Genomic DNA, 22,140 nt, shown 5'->3' with positions numbered 1-22,140 from the left:
CTAATACACCCGAATTTACCTTAATGTGTGCTAATCCACCTTATTCCTCCTTAATCCATCGTATTATACCTTACATACCCTAATCCACTTTAATCCTTTGTAATCCATCTGAGCAACCGTAATCCACATAATTCCTTCCTAATACACTTTTTCGAATCACTAATCAATTATTAATTAACTTTGCTAATCGTCACGTCGTATTTTCGGTACCTCACAACGCTACCTTGAAACCGAGATCTAAGGCTTTTGCATCAAAACCTATTTTACTCGTTGGTGCCGAACGTAACACCAATACAACCTGTAAAGTAAGTTCATCGCCGACCCCGGCATAAAAGAATTTCGGGTTAAAAAGTTCGGCAGCATGTTACACTCCTGTAACACGTGAAGGCGAAAGCCGGCTGCACACTTGGTAATGCGCATCGTCTCGTGTCGTCGTATTGCTGCTTTCGCAATTCGGCTTCTTCGGCTCCTTCTCGACGCTTAGCTGCAGCTTCGCGCTCTCGGATAGCGGGGTCAGACTCGCGCCAATGACGTTACTCTTCGACTTTAAGTTGCAATCTCCCGGCATGGGATTGAAACGTATGCTGTTCTGTGTGTTGTATGGGTGAATTCAATCAAAGTGTGCACTGTTCGCTTCGCTTGTAGCCTTAGCCTTACGGGGCTATAAGTTATTGCATTTTTACAGCGTAAGCTGTTATGGGCTCATTCAAATAGCCGTTTCGGGCCGCGATGATGCCGCCGCTGGCGGCGTACGCCGCGTAACCGCTATCGCCGGTTAGGCGCGAAAAAAGTACCCGATTCCCGCCGGGATCGAACCCACGCCCGCTGCGTGGGAGCCGGATACTCCACCACTGAGCCATGCAAGCGCTTGCTATCGGGCCGCGGAAAATAACCTATAAGGCAAGCCCGCAGGGGGAGACGACTCGAGCCTCCACCAGTATGGTGGCGCCATCTAAGTAAGATGCCTGCAAACGCAGCGTCCGCAGGCACAGACGACGATATGCGATTCAGACGAGGCGTGCACTCAACGCGCTTCCGAGCTGCCGAGCCTGTGATGCTGTGACGCGCGCACAAGCAAACATGAATACATCTGTCTTAATGACCACGGGCACTCGCTCTCAGAGCGCTACCGTGACGAAGAGTGGCCGCAGTGGTGAGCGAACTCCCGTTCGCGCTGCTTCTTACTTCAACGAGAACTAGGCGCGCAAGAACACAGCTCACACGAAGGAACAACCATCTCTGATCAGCTAGCGTATGAACCTACCGCCGATTCAGCAGCGCCATGCGCAGCCTCAGCCGGAGCAAGGAGGAGATGGGCGCGAACCTCCCACCCCTTATCTTTCCGTTCACCATTCCGTTCACCAAATCTCTTCACCATTCTTAAGCTCCAAAGCTGCATCCGAACTTGGTCCAGTCTAGTTTGAAGACTTGACACTGTTTGAATACAATTTGAAGACTTGACAGCTGAAGACCGAGTCCTCAATTGTTTTCAAACTTGCTGAGTGTAGTCGCAAAATTTCAGGATTCATCTTTAATGCGACGAAACTGTGGCTGCCGTTGCTCATCCACACCGTAACATAGCCTTCGCAGAGCGTATGCTTGTTGAGAATGAGCTTTATTATCCGCGTAAAGGATATAACCGAAGCAGCAGTTAGCACTACGCAGTGGTTCTCCCCAGTTTTTGTTGTCCCCAAGTCGTATCACCCTGACGAGATAAAGAAATACGTAGACATGCGTGTGGTACACACTGTCAATCCGAAATAACGACACTTTGGCCCTAATCATGATGACGCCATTGTAGCGCTCAATGGAGCGATAATCTGTCTTCAGCTCTGGTTTGAGGAATAGCTATGTCAAGTCGGAGCTGCGTGTGCCTTCAGTGCTGTTCACATTTTTGGCACACGCTTGCTTGTTCCGTTATACAAGTGCCTCAAATGTGGTATTAGAACACTAGCCACCATCGGTGAGATCACTCTGCGCCAAGTTCTCAATGGTATACCAAGTATACTCATCTAGCCGCATTTCTCGTCACACCCCCTTTGAAATACGCTGCGAAATTGTTTCCGCCGATTATAACCTTTTAGTTACTTACGAGAGAAGGAGCGCAGCAGTTTAGTTTATGCGAAGTTATTCGCCGGTAATGCCGGTATTTGCCGGTATGCGCCAGTAAGTTATTCGCCGGTATTACTAGCGATGGTGCTTCCTTGCCAGGACGACGAGTTCACGAGGACATATTGTCACGGACAATTGGTGGATCGTGAAATAATGACGAAGTCGCTTCAGGCAGCAAACAAGATTCCATGACACACAATACCATGTTAAGCCATGAATTAGGATCGACTGTAAAAACATGTGACAAAATCACAAATTTTTATCCCAAAGCATTCCAGCTGCAGGCGCAAGTTGGAATCAGCTAGCTCAAGACAGGGGTAATTGGAGAGTTTGCAGTGAGTGTTCGTGATTACAAAGTAAATAAATTATCATTTATGTTGCAGTCGGTCCTGACGCGTCTTTTCACAAAATGAAGTGAAACACCGAATAAGCACAAAGAGAAAGTCGGCTGCAACCGCAAACACAATCGAAAAATCGTTCTTTCAACACTGCTGACGGCATGCGCACGTCAAACAACCTTTTAGACATAGTAGCGGCGGCAGTAATGTGAAAGTGTGTAGAAATGCTCAACAGACTAAAGTGAAAGGGAGGCATATTGTGTGAGCAAGTGTGTTGAATTTCCCGCGTTCTTACGACAAGAAAGAAGAGGACGATGATCGGGCCAGGGAGGGCGTGAGCGCGTTCGAAGGAACAGGCTGCCATCTTGGACGTTCTGGGCTCAGGTGGACGCTAATAAACGCCTCTCTGAGTCTCGAGTTTTTGTCGGCTGTTCCGTGTGCCACGTACTCTAACATTTGGTGCCGAAACCCGGGAGGCAACAGCCGGGAGCTACCGTCAACGGACTTCGCTGGTGGCTACCGACTGGAACCACTGCCACGAACAACGGAGGTACACGGATCAGCGGACCGCCATGGATAAGCTCAAGTTGAAGCGAGCCACAAGGAGGGCCCAAAACACCAGGATCATTCAAGAGGCAAGTGCGCTGCTAGAAAACAATGCCGCGACATTGCGACAGATTGACTGTATTTACGAGCAGCTCAAGAACAGTAACGATGAATTGAAGAAGATTAATGATGAATTAGACAGCCACATAAGTGAAGAGGCATTCGAGGCGGATTACGCAACCGTAATTGAGTATGAGGACAACGCGACCCGCATCTTAGCCGAGCTCCAGAGCAAACGCCGCCAGCAGTCCGAAACCACTTCATTGTTATCGCCAGTCGATGTTCGCGACATGCCGGTGGCCACGGGGCATTCTGAAAGGCCAGGAGTCAAGTTGCCGAAGTTGGTAATTAATGCTTTCGATGGTTATCTGTGCAAGTGGAACGCGTTCTGGGAGCAATTCAACCAGATCATCAACCAGAATGGAACTCTTACAGCTACCGACAAATTCAAATACCTGAGGTTATTTTTGAAAGGAGACGCGGCGACAGCTATAGCGGGGCTGCCTACCACCGAAGCGTGTTACGTTGACGCCTTGGATATGCTAAAAAGACGTTTCGGCGACAAGAAGCGATTGGAGCAGGAGTATTTCTCAATGCTTCGAAGGCTCACTCCCGTGCGTTCTTCTAATGAAGTAACGAAACTTCGCAAGTTGTACGACCAGGTGCTCATTAACACGCGGGGACTGGAGGCGCTTGGCGTGAGCAAGTCGTCTTTCTCGTCGATTCTATGCGACGTTCTGCTCAGGGCACTGCCACGTGACATTGTCGTAGCGTATCACAGATCTTGCGCTACACAAGCTGCAAGTTCCGCCAATGACAACGTTCAGCAAGCCACGGAGCTAGAGCGACTGCTGCAGTTCGTCTCTATTGAACTGGAAAGCCTAGAAAAGAGTGACTTTGGGGAGCAAAAAGTATATGACGAGGCGACTCATCCTAGAGACAATAAGAACCGCCGGTTTGACAGTGCGATCCCAACGTCATCAGTGTTTCATAACCAAGCTTCAAAAATACCTCCGGACACGGGCTGCCTTTTCTGCAAGTCAACGCAGCATTTGACGGAGTCTTGCCGTACAGACTTATCGCTGTCAGAGAAGAAGAAACTTCTCGCCGCCGACATGCGGTGCTTTCGATGCACCATTAAAGGCCACCGTGCAAGGGATTGCAGAAGGAGAATTGCATGCTCCGGCTGCAGAGGTCGTCATGCGTCTAGTATTTGCGACCCAGATAAAATAAACCGAAAGGCCTATGAAGACGTGAAAGGCAGCAGTACGACTGTATGCGCAGCAACAACTAAGAGCAACGAAAGAAGTGACACTTTAACGTGCGTGCTCCTACAGACTTTCCGAGCATGGGCAGTGACAGATTATTCATGCCGTTACATCAGAGGCGTGTTCGACGGAGGAAGTGAACGTACGTTCGTAACAGAAGCTCTTTCAAGGCGGTTAAAGTTGAGGTGTCTTGGCTTTGATACCATAGCAATAAACACTTTCGCCAGTGTGAGCAGTTGCACACCGAAAAGATTTCGCATCGTCGAGCTTCACCTCCGAAGTCAGCATTCCGACGTTGAAGTTGCATTGAGAGCCATCGAGATACCCCACATTTGCCAAGACAGATCAGCCAACACAATGACTTCTTCGTTAGTGACACCATTCAAAGAAACCGGCCACGATATCGCAGATGAACTGATCCACCCGTCCATTGAAAGAGAAAACGGAGTAAGTGTACTAATTGGCTCAGACCAGATGGGGGCGATGATGACAGGTGAACTCTCCAGACCGGGAAACAAGGAAACACTCATCGCTTTGAACTCAAAGTTCCGATGGATCTTTCAAGGGAGCACCGAGCACATGTCGTCAAAGCCAGTCAACTCACGAGTCATGAATCTGCAAGCAAGCCAATCGTCTGCAGAAGATAAGCAGTTGTTGAATCGACTGGAGTTGCTCCAGAGGGAAGTCGACAAGCTGACAGCCACAGTGGAGAACCTGTTCAAGCAGCGTGATCACTTGCTTGTGGAGAGGGACAGCCAGGCTCGCCAGCTTGCCCAGCTTACTGAAAAACTCAAGGAAAAGGATGAAGATACACAGACTGCCCACTTCACAAGCCGAGCTACAGAATCACCGATTGACAAGCTGCGAGACAACCGAAACAGCAAGGAGAGTGATGTCGCGAGGCTCACATGCCGAGTGAGAGAGTTGTAAGCACAAGCTGCATCAGCAGCCGAGTCCCATTCCCACCTCCTGCAAGAAAACCAGAGGCTTCATGAGAACTTTGCACTTGTGGCGAAAGAGCACAAGAACATGGCATCTGACTTGGAGAATGCTGTACAACAGAAGAAAGACTTTGAAATTCAAATCCAGGAGTATGTGATTAAAGTGGCCAAAATAGAAGATCTCCTGCGTACAAGGGATCGAGGGAGGGAAGATATTTTGGACCAGTACCGGTCCCTTATCTCGGCCAACGCTGATATGCTGATTCAGGCCGAGCAGAGCCAGAAAGAACAAGACAGCAGTGATGCCACACTCAATAGCCTGCGTCAGCAGCTTGCACGACACATGAGTGTGACGACAGAGCAGGAACAGAAGCTGGCTTCACTGGGAGCAACTGTGGCAGCCTTGCAAGAGTCCCTGCAGCACAGCGCTGCCGAGGGAAGTCGGCTGAAGGAGGAACTTCAGAAGAGCTCAGACATGCGCGCAAGGCTCGTCGAGCAAGTGGAATCGCTTCAGGACCAGCTCGCCAAAGAACAAACTGTCAACAATGAGATTTCTGAGCACTTGAGGTGCCTAGTGGAGGATCTTTCTCTGGCACGTACCGAAGTAGCTACGGCTCGCTCCGACGCAACCAGTCTGGAGCGCTTGCTTGCCACATCTCGGGAGCAGCGCTGTCAGGCAGACATTGCCCTCGAAAGGCTCTCTACCGAGATGGAAAACATGAAGCAGGAGGTGCAAGCAGGAGCCACGAGCAGGGCAGCCCGAAATGAGGAGAACAGTTTTCTCAGAAGCAAGCTGTCAGAGTTTGAGCATGCAGTGGAGTAACTAAAGCAACAAGTCATCAGTGAGCAATATGCAAGGGTGATTGAAGTCTACGCAGGAGAAGATGGACACGTTCGCTCTTGCAAGATAAAGCGACAAGACGGCCTCGTGACGACAAGGGCCATCCAAAGACTGTTTCCGCTTGAAATACAGGCATGACCGCACTTCGCGGCCGAGAATGTGTTGAATTTCCCGCGTTCTTCCGACAAGAAAGAAGAGGACGATGATCGGGCCAGGGAGGGCGTGAACGCGTTCGAAGGAACAGGCTGCCATCTTGGACGTTCTGGGCTCAGGTGGACGCTAATAAACGCCTCTCTGAGTCTCGAGTTTTTGTCGGCTGTTCCGTGTGCCACGTACTCTAACAAGTGTTTCTATTTACGTGTACTTATGTTTCACATAAGAATTCTCTAAAATTATCTGAGCAATTATTATTGCTATACGTCCATTTAGTACCGCAGTATACGTTGCGACTAATACGTCTTGAACTATAATGGTAAAACATAAAAGCACCGAAAATGATCACATTTAAAGGGCAACGAAAGAGTCAGTGCTTCAAGATCTCAGTGAGCTCACAATAAATCAGTCACCCCTGCCCAGTGAAACGCACTAACGCAGAGTCCTCCCGCTGAGTCTATCCGGCGAGATGCCGTTTGGTGTATGTCTTTTGTACAGCAAATAATCTTGGTACTGTCTCTGTGCGCACCTAGCTGTATGGAAGACACCCTGCTGCGTCTACTCCGAGAGACAACTACGCCAAACACGGAACACATGACAAAGAAGCTAGGACTGATACGTATGAAACATTCGGGCACTTGTGATGCAATAGCCATGTATCGGGCAGGCCATGTCATGCGTAGGATGGAAAACCGGTGAACCATTAGAGTTACAGAATGGAAACAAAGAGAAGGGAAGTACAGTCAAGGACGGCAGAAAACAAGGTGGGGTGATGAAGTTAGGAAATTTCCAGGCGCAAGTTGGAATCAGCTAGCGTAAGACGGGTAATTGGAGATCACACTTCGTCCTGCAGTGGACATAAATATAGGCTGATGATGATGATGATGATGCAATGGTATCATCTGGAATATCACACTTGCCCTACCTGGCAGGATTATAACCATGTGATAATATATTCGTATAATGGTTGGCTCACTAAGTCACCACCTCTGATTTGAGTCCGTAGGAGCGTCCCTGCCTTGATTACACCATTTCTGATATCATACCAATTTGAAAAGAAACTGGATGGCCGGAAAGGAAACCAGAGGGGGCAAGCAAAGAAACTTTCGACTTCGCCAATAAAGTTATTGTTCCAGCGGGGCGAGGGGCATGTATACCATCTGACTCATGTGGTCACAGCAGTGAGCAACTACGCGTCCACACTCAGGCGCCTGTGGCTGTAGGGCTCATGGTGTAGAAGCTATAATCAGACATAAAGAGGTGAAATGTAGAGCACATCTACAAGCGAGGCAACCCGAAAAAGAAGGCAAAGTAGTAAAACAAGTGCATTGCTCATTTCTTTTGCACGACGCAAGCAGAGAGGAGCACAAGGTACTCGTTCATCGCCGGAGAACGCAGATGTTTTATTGAATAAAATGACTTACTTATTGAGAATGTGATACAGTAGCCGTTTGTTCGAGCCGTACTTACGTAGATATAGGCGCGCTGCATAACAACAAAGCACGCCAATACGACCAGAATGACTTTAGTAACACAAAGCGCCATTGGCAAATAGCTAAAAAAGAAAGTTTCTGAACTAGCCCACACGATGTGCGGCCGTGTCAGCAGACTAACCTCGCATCACAACAAAGATAACTGGTTTTGCAGTGCGATGAAGTAAATTGCAGGCACGAACCGTGAAAATTGCAACGGTGCTTAAGACGCCATACAATGCTGTACCCAAAAAGGCTGTAATATGTAAATCTATGCCGACTTTATACCAACATCGACACCATGTCAATTCTAACTAGAGTGTTTCCCTCCCATTGTGCCTATGTCTGTTACCCCAGCAGCGCGAAAAACACATAATCCAAAAAAAAGAGTTTTTCAACAAAATTTACCTGAGTCAGCACGCTGTCCATCATTTGCCACGATATTGCCCGAGAATAGGGCAATAGGGCATTGAACAAAACTAAAGTTTCTTTTTCACGGCCCTACCCAGTGGGTTATCAGTACACCGGTAGGCGATAGCATGCAAGAGACAACACGTATCAAAGATGCACTCGACGCTTTCACATACCGGATCCACTGGCAGTGCGCGCATTCACTTGGATGTTTGCTTTTTTGTGAAAATGATGCCGTGTTCTCCTGAAGGCGTCATAATCTGAAAATATCAAAACGTGTTTTACCTTTACGTCGTGTTGGAGCAGTTACGACGCTACTGCGTTCTGGAAAATATTAGATATTCAGAACGCCGCCTGCACTGGGAATACTAGTAGCACCACCTCCTTTCCTTTGTCAAAATTCTACACTCATAACTCTCATAACTTCTCTCCTACAGTTTATCTTGATGAACGCTTTTGTAAATAGCGGCGTGCTAGCGACAAGAAAAGTACTTTTGGTTGCGAAGAAGCGATTGCTCTCTTACAGAAAAGGTGCTGCTGTCTTTGGTGTCATATTTAAATGATAGCTTACATAAAAAAAGACCCAACAATAGTTATCACGTAATAATGTGCACGACGAAGTTAACAGACACAAGCTTTCTTGCAGAATTGGCGATTATCTAATAAGACCTACGCACCATTCTCAAAACTGACGAAGTTACTCATTCTGTAGGAGAGAGTATGCCGAATAATTGTAGTAATAAAGCACGCTAGACATGCAGAGATGTTTTTTTATAAAACACAGCGGCCTCACTTCTACAACCGTCAACCGAAAGATTGCAACTAGTTGTCGAAATGAAAACGGCAACGACTGAGGTTTAGCATGTCGTAACCCATCGTAGGCATACGCACACCCATAGAGTAATATGCACGCCTACAGCAACTAACACAGTTATATATGTTGAAACACGGAAGATTTTTCTTTTCTCGATGAGAATAACCCCATACAGCAGATGCTGAATCACCACTGGCGAATGCGTCGTGAGAATTGTTTAGCTACATCAAGAATGGCGTTTTTGGTTAGTGTAGTTGAATCTGCAGTAGACACTTGAAGCTCAGTGGAAGGACAGCTAAGCGGGACTGTTGCAGTTACATGGAGGAAGCACTCTGCAGGCAACATTGATTGTTTTGCAGTTGGGTGCTTGAAATTCATCGCCGTCTTCAGTGTAAATGAAATTACTATGCCTGATAAGCAGTATAAATGTGCAATAGTGTCAATATTGCAATATTTTATCCGCTATTGTTAGTGGGTGAAATGCGGTTTCCGAGAAAAAGGATAATTAAGTACACGTGTCAATATCATCATAATCAGTCTGTTTTAGAGCTAAGCTGTATATGGCTAGCCGATTCGCCTGTACGCAGAAACTATAATCATCAGCAATGGCTCGAGTGTCGTCTTCTTCCAAAGCTGTCTCGTTTGCGCCCCTCGGCGCAACCGCGCGAACGCGCTAGTGCCATTGCTCCCACGTTCCTCGTCGTCGTTTTCCACAGCTGGCTTCGTTGCCGCTCATCATTATAGGGTAAGAATTTCTCTACTCTTCTGTCATCGCAATGGGGAGGCCACGTTTACGGCGGTATGAGCCATTGCTTAAGGGGGTATGAGCCATTCATTGTCTTACGTGATGGACATATTTATAGTTTGAAACAATTTAATTTTGAAGAATCGCAAGCGGAAACGCGACAACGGCGGACTGTGGGCATGCCGTCAGTTTTCTCCGCCGCAGCCGAACGTGTGTGTAACCTCAATAAAGCCGGTTTCACATGGTGCGGTTTTGCAGTGCGTTTTTCGCAGCTGCGATTTCCGCAGATGCGAAATTTGCAATCCCGTTTCTCATGGATCTACGGCAGCTGCGTTTTTCGCACACTCGTTAAGCATTCTGACTGGCGATGGCGTATGAGCGAGCCGCCTCCTATTGGTCGTCTGTTTCCACCGCTACAGTGGCTACTACCGCATCTGCGTTTTTCGCAGAGAAATTCAGCACGCCGAACATCGAAAAAACGCATGCACGAAGGGTCCGGCGGCCTATTTTCCGCAGCTGCGAATTCGCAGACAAACTCGCACCATGTGAAACGGGCTTAAGAAACACAAACATGTAACCAATAATGGAGAAAGCCTTTTATGTACCATCGGGATTAATCCCGTGATAAACACCTGGGCCGCACGTTTCAGCTTCTCTGGTTAACCATCTGCATGGAGTGCTTGGGCGGTGATTTTTAGATGCGAAGCAGCTTAAGGTCGGGGCTATGTCCCTCCCTACGTCCGCCGTGCGGCGTCCATACCCGCACTGCGCATGCGCATCCTCCTCCTCTCCTCTCCTTGTCTCATCTCATCTCCTCTCGGCATTCCTCCTCTCCTCTCCGACGCTCTTCACCGGATTGCGCAACGAATGGCAACACCTGCTGTTCCGCGCGCGATAATGCGAAGCAGCTTAGGTTAGAGGCGCGACGGTAGGCGCCGCATACTCCTCTGGGGGGCGCCACAACGCGCAGAACTGTTGTTGACGCCGTCGGCGCTTTATCCGCGTTCGCACCGAACGCGCGTGGCGTTGGTGACGGTTGCTGGTGCCTCTGGGGGCGGCTCGGAGGTTTTCGACGAGATCAGCCATTACTCGTCGAGCAGCATCGGAAATCTTACCTACTCAACGGCGCGATGAGTGCCACGGACAGCGCTAGTGTCAGCGCCGTGGTCGACTCCATGGCTGTTTCGCATACAACTCAGGGTTCCCCTACGGGAAGATGGTGTAATTTTTTTAGGAGCGAAGCTCCTTATAGCGGCACCCGTTCCGTCCCCGTAGTAGTAGTAGTAGTAGTGTGTAACCAGTCTGAGAAAAATGAGAAAAAAAATTCCGAAGTTTTGTCCTTAGCGCGGAATCGAACCAGGGACCCCTCGCTTCCGAGCGCGCGGCGTTAGCCCACTACGCCACGAAGCGCACATAGGCACACGCACCACGATGGCAATAAATACCCAACATTAACGAAAGGCCGCGTTTCTAGCGCGTTTCTAACGCGTTTGTGGTAGCGCGTTACGGCCCGTGTAAGAAGCTGGTGTAAGACGCTGTGGCCTCTCCGCCTTACCTTCAACGCGTTTGGAACGCGCTGCCCAAGGCGGTGGCAAGTCAAGTTCAAGTCAAGGAGCGTTTATGAATACGGGGGGTATACTCTCTCAGCAGCCATGTGATGGCGTCGGCAAACGCGGTGCACGTTCCGGCATGTGTAAATGGCTGCGTAAGACGCTGTGGCCGCTCCCCCTTACTAGAGAGTACTGCACGTTTCTAACGCGTTTGTGCTAGCGTCCCCTTAAGCAGGAGATCCGATGATTCCCTCCGGAGCTTCGCCCACTCATCATCATTCACCCCGTGGATATGCTGCGATTTTTTTTATCTCCTCTGCCGGACCAATGTCTCGCCCAGCTGCGGCCGCTGGAGCCATGGACAAAGGGCGCACCCCTGCCAAACCCAGTCAAGAGTGTCCAAGACAACCCTGTCGGACTACCACAAATTACCCTATAAATAAAGGCCAATAAATGTTTTTGAAGATGGTGATGATCGCCACGCGATCTCCTATTACCCATGTCTGTCTTGCGCTAGCTGATTCTATGTTGTGGTTTTAAATTTCATAATTTCATCACCCCACCACCATTTTCGGTCTACCTCGACTGCGCTCCCCTTCCCTTGGCATCGATCCTAGCTGTAACTATAATGGATCATTGGTTATGTGCCCTACCCATTAAATATCCCGCCCAGCTCCGTTTTCCCCTCTTAATGTCAACTAGAATGCATTACCAGCACCAAATAAATGTCATCATCATCATCATCATCATCATCAGCCTATATTTTTATGTCCACTGCAGGACGAAGGCCTCTCCCTGCGATCTCCAATTACCCGTGTCTTGCGCTAGCGTTTTCCAACTTGCGCCTGCAAATTTCCTAACTTCATCATCATCCCATCTGGTTTTCTGCCGACCTCGACTGCGCTTCCTTTCTCTTGGTATACATTCTGTAAGCCTAATGGTCGACCGGTTATCCATCCTACGCATTACATGGCCTGCCCAGCTCCATTTCTTCCGCTTAATGTCAACTAGAATATCGGCTATCCCCGTTTGTTCTCTGATCCACACCGCTCTCTTCCTGTCTCTTAATGTTAGTGCTAAGATTTTTCGTTCCATCGCTCTTTGTGCGGTCCTTACTTGCTCTGAGCTTCTTTGTTAACCTCCAAGTTTCTGCCCCATATGTTAGCAAATAAATTTACCTAACTATTTTACGACGTTGTTGTGTTAGTGAAAGCTCTTCAGCACATTATAAAGCTCCTAAAGATTGCAACCCTTCCCCTCCAAAAAAACGCTTAACCTTGCACTCGGCCGCGCAGCGCTTGAAACAGCGAAGCTGGACGATTGTAGCCCAGCATTTTCCAGAAATGCGCAGGAACTTTCATCGTAATACTCATGATGATGATAATTTCTTTTCGCGCGTCTCGGACTTACGGCCGTCACTGGGCGTTGCATAGCACAGCCAAGGTTGATCCACATAGGTCGCGAAGCTTTGGGCGAAAAGCGGTTCAAAACCAATTGTCACCGACATCAGCAAGGGTGGTTATGGAAGCAGCGATTAAAGCGCGACTATGTTTGGAGGGAATAAACACTGGGAAAGAAAAAAGCGTTTTTTTTATTGAAGTGAGACGCAGTTCGATTCATTCAACGCAAATTAAATTCCGAATCTATTTTATATACGCATGGCGTGAAAAGAAGATGCAACTCTTATTTTACTTGATCATTATCAATGAAAAAGCGGGCAGATCCTACGCCCGGTGGGAATCGATGCAATGCGAAGCAGTGTGGGGGGGAACCTATCAAGTGGGACGAAATGACCATGAGAGCACCAAGACGCAGGCGGCTCTTTCATGACATGAAATGCATGCCTTGACATTCGTGTCATGAGCCCTCCGGAGTCCCTTAAGCTACGCCTAGGAGACCCTAAGGCCTTAGTCATGCTCATGACTATGACCTCTACCACCATCCTTTAGTGTTTCCTTCAATTATAACCCACGTCCCAACCCATCTCAGTGGTTTATGAGTGTTAATCTTTTTTGGCTGAGTCATTGTCATTTTTGCTGAGTCATGTTCATGACTGTGACTTCTACCATCGTCCTTTAGTGTTTCCTTCACTTACTAACCCCCGACCCCCTTCCTCAGTCAGAACCTAGTTCAGTGGCTTTAGAGCGTTAATCTGTTTTCACCGAGTCATTGTCATTTTTGTTGAGTCATGCTCATGACTATGACTTCTACCATATCGTTTAGTGTTTCATAAATTAGTGCCCACGTCCTAACCCATTCGAGTGGGTTTTGAGTGTTAACCTTTTTTCGCTGAGTCATTGTCATTTTTAGAGAGTCATGCTCAAGGCTATTACTTGTATTGTCATCCTTTAGTGTTTCCTTGACTTAGTACCCTGGTCAGAACCCATTTCAGCGGCTTTTGAGTGTTAATCTTTTTTCGCTGTCATTGCCATTTTTGCTGACTATGACTCTGACTTCTACCATCATCCTTTAGTGTGTCTTTCACTTAGTAACCACCTCAGAACAAATTTCAGTGGTTTACGAGTGTTAATCTTTTTTGGCTGAGTGACTGTCATTTTTGCTGGGTCATGCTCTTGACTATGACTTCTACGATCATCCTGTAGTGTTTCCTTTACTTAGTACCCTCGTCAAAACCCATTTCAGTGACTTTTTAGTGTTCATCTTTTTCTGCGTATTATGTCATCGCGGCCGCGGCGACCGCATTTCGATGGAGGCGAAATGCAAAAACGTCCGTGTGCTTGCATTGAAGTGCACGTTAAAGAACCCTAGGTGGTCAAAATTATTCTGGAGCCCTCCACTACGGCGTGCCTCATAATCAGAACTGGTTTTGGCTCATAAAACCCCAGAAAGAAAAAAAGAAGCCTCTTTTTTTTGATGCGTCATTGTCATTTTTGCTGATTCATGCTTATGACTGTGACTTATACCATCATGCTTTAGTGTTTCCTTCACATTGTACCCACGTCCGAAACCATTTGAGTGGTTTTTGAGTGTTAATATTTTTTTGGCTGGATCATTGTGATGACCTACATGACACGCATGTCATGACATTTATGTTAGAGCCTATCATTTATGTTCTTCATACACTCGTGTCATACTGTGCCAATTTCGGTACATACCAAGTTAACGAAACGACCATGAGAGCACCAAGACGTCGGCGACTGTTTCATGACCTACATGACACGCATATCATGAAATTCATGTCATGACTTATAATTTATGTTCGTCATGCACTCTTGTCATACTATGCCAATTTTAGTGGATACCAAATTAACGAAACGACTATGAGAGCACAAAGTCGTAGGTGGCTAGATAGATAGATAGATAGATAGATAGATAGATAGATAGATAGATAGATAGATAGATACTGTCAAAGTGGCAAATGTTCGCCAAGAAATGCTTCGCATTTAATACCTTTTTTTCAGCGCCCACCGTGAGAGCGCCCATCGATAGCGGCGGGCGTTGACGCCGCTATTACTTGGAATGCAATGCATCTCTTGGAGTGCGTGGAAAGGCGCGCTCGTAAAGTTCACCTGTTACAATACTACCCCATCATATGTTGTGTTGTTTTGCGTGTCAACGTTTGTCTGAATTAGGTGACGCGGGTAGTTTCATTGTTTCTGAACCTGTTCAGTCAAAAGTAGTGAGTTGCGACCGTCAGATACTTGTTTACTTTAGTTGTTTTCGTGCGACGGCGCTGGCCGACGGGCTTGCCGTCCGACGAAAGGACGAGCACTCTACGCAATCTACGCCCAAAGCGTTCATCGACCTCCAAAGAAAGTATGTTCTGTGCAGGGATGCGATTTCGACACCCATACGGCTGACTTTTTCGTGCATCGCTTTCCGCACTTAAAGCTCGGAACACCCATCAAGTCAAATGGTGGGTCATTTGAATATACAGCTCTAGTGGCAGGCCTCCGAAAACAAATTTCGCGCCTATGAGAACAAAATAACGTCACTTATGTTTTTAACGGATATGACGTCAAATAATTTTTTTCCACCGGAAGTGTTCCCTCCTCCCACAGATGGCGCTAAGCCCCATGAACCGCTGATAAGCCACCATGTTTTGAACGTATGGGCTTCTATGGAAGCTTCGCTACCAGGTGTATTTACCTTGGGCACCGCGTTGCGATGCCCACAACGCGTTCCACCAGACCCGCTCCGTGAATGCATCTCTCGCTCTCTCATAGCGCGCAAAACCTCTTCACCTCGCAGAGAACGAGTGTGCGAACGCGCTAGCTGTGGGCTAAGACGACGACGCTCGAACGCAATCATTTATAATGGTTCGTATAAATGCTTGTTCTGCAAGCGTGGCTCTATTGCCTGTTGCGTTTAGTGATCATTGTTTGGTTTCTTTCTGTGTTGGAAAAAAAAGAAGGAATTACAAATTATTTTCTTGGGATCTCTGGAAATTTAATGCAATCTTGCTGAAAGATGACGAGTTCTGTAGGCAGTTTCTCGAGGCTATAGATGAAATAACAACTCAAAACTTAGATAGCTGGGAACATAAATGGGAAGTTTGTAAATAAACAAATAAATTAAAAGCACTTGAAAGGGCCAGTGTATTGAGACACGCGGAAAAATAAATTGAGTCCCGTCTTAGATGGGATCTGCAGCAATTATTGGAAGCGGAAAGTACACAACCCGGTTAGTTCTCAGAAGACATAAAAAGCATAAAGCAAAAACTTGAGTTAATAGACCAAGAGCGATACAAGGGAGCATTGATTCCTGCCAGAGCTGAGAACTTGTGCACAGGTGAAATGCCAACAAAACGTGCCTTGTGAGTCGAAAAGAAATATGCTTCACAAAATGAAATAACAGAAATAGAATATACTGGGTCATTGCTTACTGTCATGAGTAAGACGCCGGCGGCGCCATAAAAGAAGACAAGGACGATGTGATCGGAGCGTTCTGAAGGGCGCGAGCGCGCGAGGCGCGTGATCCGAGCTGTCATCGGGGGAGAAGCAAGGCTGAGCGAGCATTATCGACGTGGCTCCGGGCCAGGAAGGTCGCATTGCCAGCTCCGCTCTGGCGACGGGAGACTTGGGGGGTCTGGCCGAGTCCGTGACGTTGGCCGTCCAAGGTGTGGCCGTCGACCTCGGCAAGTTCGAGTGAGGCTCCTGGACCGGCTGCAGCCTCTCACGGCAGGACCGGGCACCCCAGAAAGGACCCCTCTTCCACGGCAGACCGGCACGTTCGAATGATCCCCGGAACGCCACGTCGGCACTCGGGAAAGGACCGAGACGGAAGCGGCGGCCGAGCACGTCGCTAGGCCTAAGCCGTCGCGCCTCCCTGCCACGTCAGCAGCGACCGGGTTATCCAGGCTCCCGAGAAGAGCGAGTTGAAGGACCGACCGCAAGGCAGCAACGACTATACGACAGTCGGCGGAGGCACCGACAATAAGAAAGGTCCAACGAGATCCCCGCCGGGAGAAGACGAGCAACGAGGCCGAACTCCGTAAGAACGACTTTCTTGCATCGCCACAACAGTAAGCCAGTGATGCCAGACTTTGGTGTAGGAAACGCCCAGGACTAGCGTAGGCAAAGTTAAGGGCATGAACGTGGATAGATTTATTAGGTTGTTTTTGTTAACCTTTATTTGTTCATTGTGTTTTAGTTGAGTGTATTCTAGTTTGAGTGAGCTTTATGTCGAGTTTCGAGTTCGCGTGTAATTAAAACCTGCTTGCTGTGTTGCCATGCGTCTTCCCTCTCCATCTCTCATGACACCCGCACGCCCCCGAGATCGGTGACAACAAAAACACATCACACTTACCAACACGGAAAAAAAGAGCAAGTTCTTTTTTCAAATACTACAAATTACTGTTTTCTCGTGGTCAAGTTGACGCTGGCAGATTCAAAAATGACTTCGTTTCATTGATGCCAACATTTGACGACGAAACCAAGGAAATATTAGAAGTACCCATAACAGTAGAGGAGGTTAATAAGGCGGTTGATCGTTTAAATAATGGCAAGTCACCGGGGCCGGATGGCTTAGGCGCTGCATTGTACAAGGCGTTTAAGGGGGTTATCGCACCAGTTTTGACTGAAGTATACAACGAGGCTTATGAGAAAAAAACATCTTCTGCCGTCCTTTCTGTCCGCACACACGGTCTTAATACCAAAAACTGAAGACCCAATGAAATTGCGTGATGTTGCATCGTATAGACTCATTAGTCTGACAAACATAGACTATAAAATATTAATGAAAGTATTGGCTAACAGGTTGCAGACAGTAATGAAAGATTTAGTCGGTCCGCATCAAACGTGCGGAATAAAAGGAAGGACAATTATGACAAACATACACATAGCACGATCAATCCTTGAATGATGTGACGCAATGCAACGCAGTGTCGCCATGCTGCAGGTTGACCTTGAGAAGGCATTCGACCGCGTGCCGCACGACTTGCTTCTATCTATACTTGATTATGTGAATGTAGGCAATGTGATCAGCGAATGTGTGCGGATGGCTTACGCCGGATGTACGACGAGGCTGATAATAAACAAATCAGTAGGAGAGCGCGTACCAGTACCGCGCTCAGTAAGACAAAGGTGCTCGTTATCACCGCTTCTCTTTTGTATATATATTGAACCTTCTTGTCTAAGCGCAATTAGGAACGACGCGATACGAGGATTCAACTTATATAAGCCGAGGTCAGCCTTCTTGCTTACGCTGATGACATTTCAGTTTTCTGTGTTGATCATGAAAGTGTAATGCATACTGTCAATGCCGTAAAAAGTTTTGTCAGGCAAGTGGTAGGGCTGTAAACTGGGACAAGTGCCTTGGGTTTTGGCATGGGGAATGCGACGTTGCTCCCAGGGTGTTTATGAACAATAAATGGCAGGAAACACCGACAATCTACTTAGTTGTGCCCTTGCCGTACGACTGTGACCGCCAGACTTATTCGAAGAAACAAACAGAAGTGTTGCGTGAAAACGCACAAAAATGGAAAGGCTGGGATAAGTCCATTCTCGCACGGGCCACGACTTACAACATATTTCTCGTAAGCAAGCTATGGTATGTAATTCAAGTCTTACATTGCAGCAGGTTAAATGTACAAAAAATGCACAGAGTGTTCGCGGTCTTTATATGGAGCTCTGTGTGGGAAAAAACGAGCCGTACAAATCTATTTAAAAGAGTGCGTGATGGTGGGCTTGGTTTAGCCCATCTGTATGTAAGACAACTTGTCAGTCAATTTGTTTTTCTCCGAGATGTAGATCACACGTTTCTTAGAACTATGATTCAACTAAGGCTGGGTAAAGTGCTACCGGAATTTGTTGTATCTTCGGTGTGTGAGCAATGACCAGTACGGGGATATCTAAAGAAGTAGTTTCATCTTTCTGTTTCTTATCGGTACGCTTTTCTTTGCAATATTTGGCCGAGGTGTCACGTAAGAAACTGTACAAAAACCTCGTTGATGTGTTATTTCCTGTGCCATTGTACCGTGAATTATACTGTGTAGGCCCAGGAAAAGATGTTTTGAAACGCATTAAAACAATGCTCGTTGCGCCAGGGGTTAAAACCTTTTTTTAAGCTGCACACAGGAACCTTACCCGTTAAAACATGGTTAGAAGATCGGGGTTTATTTGTTCCGTGGGGTACTAACTGCTTATTATGCAAAAAACCAGAGACCACTGAACACGTGTTTTTAGATTGCTGGAGCTGGCTGTTTTTCTTGGACATCTTGCAGAGAACTCTGAAAAAAGAGTTGCCATTAAATCCGCATGGAATCCGTTATCTCACGGTTGAAAACGACGATGGCGTGCCTTTTGATCTTGTCACGCTCCTGGTCCTGCACAGCCTATGGCGAACGCGGACGGCTGCACACAATGCAGACATTGATGTGAGACCCGTTCGAGAACATTTTTGCGAATCTGTGTACCATTTTTTGTCGAAGTGCAGAAGGTGCAGACATTTGTACCGGAGTGGGTTCCAAGATTGGAACTTTGTTGCACATGCGGAAATACTGATGACATGTAGTTAGCAAACACCTGACGGTTCACCGATATATGATCCTGTTAGTCTGTTCTTCTGCGCTCGTAGGATCTGTGACATGCGAGGCAATAAAGAAAAGTGGCTCTATAGCCTAGTGGTTACGACTCTCGCCTAGGGACCGGGGGTACGCGGGCTCGAATCCTTCCTCACAGCAATAAAGTGTATTTTCTTTTATTTATTGATACGAACCACAAATTACGGCTGGCGTAAACAGCTTCGCTGTTATGAAATGCCGGCCGATATCACACGCTCTGTGGGAATCGAGGTTATACGAAGCAGTGTGCGGGGGAGCCTACCAAGTTAACGAAACGACCATGAAAGCACCAAGACGTAGGCGGCTAGGCAGATAGAGAGATACTTTCAAAGTGGCAAATGTTTGCCACAAAAAGCTTCGCATTTAAAAACACAACACATTGGTTCCCGCAGGTTTGTTTATGGAGGCTATATGAACGTACCTAAACCAACGCTTTCGGTCAGTTGTACTCCATCTATCCGTGCCATATATTACAAATGTGCACTGCAACTCGGAGCAAGAAATGACGCAGTATATAATAACTGCGGCACATTATCTTTGGAAACGCAGAGATATCATGTATATGGCATCTATACGGCATTTATACGGCAACAATCTTTAATAAGCACTTCGGAAATGTTCGTCACATTTTACTTACCGTGAGTTCTGTATGTGCTGCCGGTTGAGGGCTGTTCGTTTGTTTCCGTTAAAATATGGGGAAAGCAGCCGTTTACGTCCGGCGTAGCATTATTGTAGTGCGTTATCCGCATTCTGTTCCCCAGAAATCCTTTCTGCAAGTCACACGGGGGGATATTTTTTCTTCTGAACCAACGAAAGGAGTAGTGTATTTTTGGGCGCCTTGCAAATTGTTAGACCATGGGACGTGATAGGATACCTTTGATTGTGTCTTTTTTTTACAGCGAAGCTCCATACCTCTACCACCCAAGGAAATTTTCGTGTCGGTGTAAGCAAAAAACGCCAGCCTAAAAATTGAATACAAACAGCATATCTCCCTTGAAATCAGGCATACAGCTCACCACTCGTTTTCAAAATAAAAACCACAAAACAAGCCTCAAAGCCACATGATGGCTGATAAGGTGCGTGTGAACAATGGGAACACCCTCCGACGCATTCCGGTAAAGATTAGGTTTGCAGCTGCTTCGAAAGGGATTGACGTCATTTGAAACCCTCGTGAATCCTGTGTCTCTGGTTTCACTCTTTGTAGAGCCACGTGTGTGAATTCAAGTGACGTCACAATGGGTAATCGTTGTGGGTGTCGTTTACAGCGTTCCTTCTCTCGTGTGTGCTTCCGGTAAAGATTACGGTTGCGTAAGCTATTCCGAGTGGAAAAGTACCCAACCGCATAGAAATCACGTAGCGACTTCACCACGGTCTAGCAACTCATTCAGTGCATTGCAGGCTACCATGGATAGACCACGGAAAGTAAAGACGCCAGAAGAACAGCGTGAATACGGTATTATGCCGTTGTGAAGTATTAAAGGGTGTGGTTATGTACATTTAACTTGTCTCTGGTTTCACTCATTGTAGAGCCACGTGTGTGAACTCATGTAACGTCACAATGGGTAATCGTTGTGGGTGTCATTTCCAGCTTCGCTGTCCGACCACCTTGACAGCGTGGATTGGAGCCACAGTTTTTATCATTTCGTCGCATGACTCTTAATGTGTCTTTTCGAATTATCAGTAAACATCGTTGGACTTTTGTCTGTCTCTTTCACTGCCGAGCTGTGCTTGGTTATATTATAATTTACCATCTACCATCTCGCCCAAGCTACTACTGTTGTCGAATAGACACGACGGTCTCAGCCAAAAGGCGCTACTGCGCGTAGCTAAGAGCGTGACCTTCGTAATACACTGCGTCGGTGTATCGTCGACAGTTTCCTTGTGGTGTGAGTGAAGGGTCCATCCAGGCGAATTTTCGCTGTCACTGTCGTCAAGTGCGATAGGGTCCTATAGCGCACTGCGCACTGTATGCTGCGGGTTTGAGGGAAAGCGGGTGAGAATGAGCCGCAAAGGATGACAGCATGATGTGCACCGTCTTCCCGCGCACCTATGGTTGGAGGTCACATGATCAAGCGAGCGGAAATGGGGGAAGAAGGTTGGCGTGCGGTGACGTGTTCAAGAACGCGCTAGAGGGGGCAGGTGAATGTGCGTCTCCACCCTTAATCCGGCCATGGCTGCACATGACTGTCCCGGCGGCTAAGCTCGTACACGGATCTCGCACCGAGTGTAACGGTTAGGCTAGCCGAGATGGCTGGTGACTTCAATTGTGCTGTCTTGTCGGGCGCCTAGTGTGAGAGGTTGCAAAATGTCAAGTTTGCGAGACGCGGTGAAGCGAGAGGCGGCACAACGCGTTTGCTCCCGGCAACCGACGTACTTGATCACGCTCGCATTTTGAGAACGTTTGTTCTTGGTCATCGAGTGAGAACTGTTGATATTTACCTGTCCGCACCTGACACCATGCTTGTTAGTTAATTTGTAAGCGAAAATTTACAGCAATTTACGCGGCCCATATAACTCGAAACCTTGCTTCTTGTAGTTGTCTAATACTTTGTCATCGCTATCAACACTTCACCTTTAGGAAGAAAGTACGACTTTTTTAGAGCGCAGCTCTTAGGCACCCGCTCCTGCGGCGAGCGTTGGCGTCAGTGCCCTCGGCGTAACCGAGCGAAGGAGCACAGCGAAGGATGGAAGAGCGAACGTGGAGCGCAGCGGGAGATGAAAGACGGCGACAGCGAAGAGAGCGCGAGTAGGAAAGCGGAGGAGGAGGGTATGGCGAAAGCGTGAAAATAAAAGCTTAGTGCGGCGCAAGAAGGGCTCTGCGGCGATGATGACTACGAGATGGCGCTAGGGTAGCATGCGCCGCCGG

The 22,140-nt window shown here is 47.6% G+C and overlaps 1 protein-coding gene across 6 annotated transcripts in view; it reads right to left on the bottom strand.

Moving 5' to 3' along the window:
* The window catches only part of LOC125939991 (zinc metalloproteinase-disintegrin-like atragin), a 178,911-nt gene that overhangs the window by 132,214 nt on the left and 24,557 nt on the right, over positions 1–22,140 (bottom strand). For all 6 annotated transcript variants that reach the window (XM_049655608.1, XM_049655606.1, XM_049655605.1 and 3 more), the window contains 2 exons: positions 19,912–20,044; positions 8,319–8,402 (listed from right to left, as the gene is read on the bottom strand). In XM_049655608.1, the coding sequence (XP_049511565.1) occupies positions 8,319–8,402; positions 19,912–20,044 (217 nt within the window). The remainder of the gene's footprint in view (positions 1–8,318; positions 8,403–19,911; positions 20,045–22,140) is intronic.

The sequence above is a fragment of the Dermacentor silvarum genome, chromosome 9, assembly GCF_013339745.2.
Source record: "Dermacentor silvarum isolate Dsil-2018 chromosome 9, BIME_Dsil_1.4, whole genome shotgun sequence".
Lineage (NCBI taxonomy): Eukaryota > Metazoa > Arthropoda > Arachnida > Ixodida > Ixodidae > Dermacentor > Dermacentor silvarum.
Note: the sequence above shows the minus strand (reverse complement) of the source record. Positions and strands in the feature narration are given on the sequence as shown.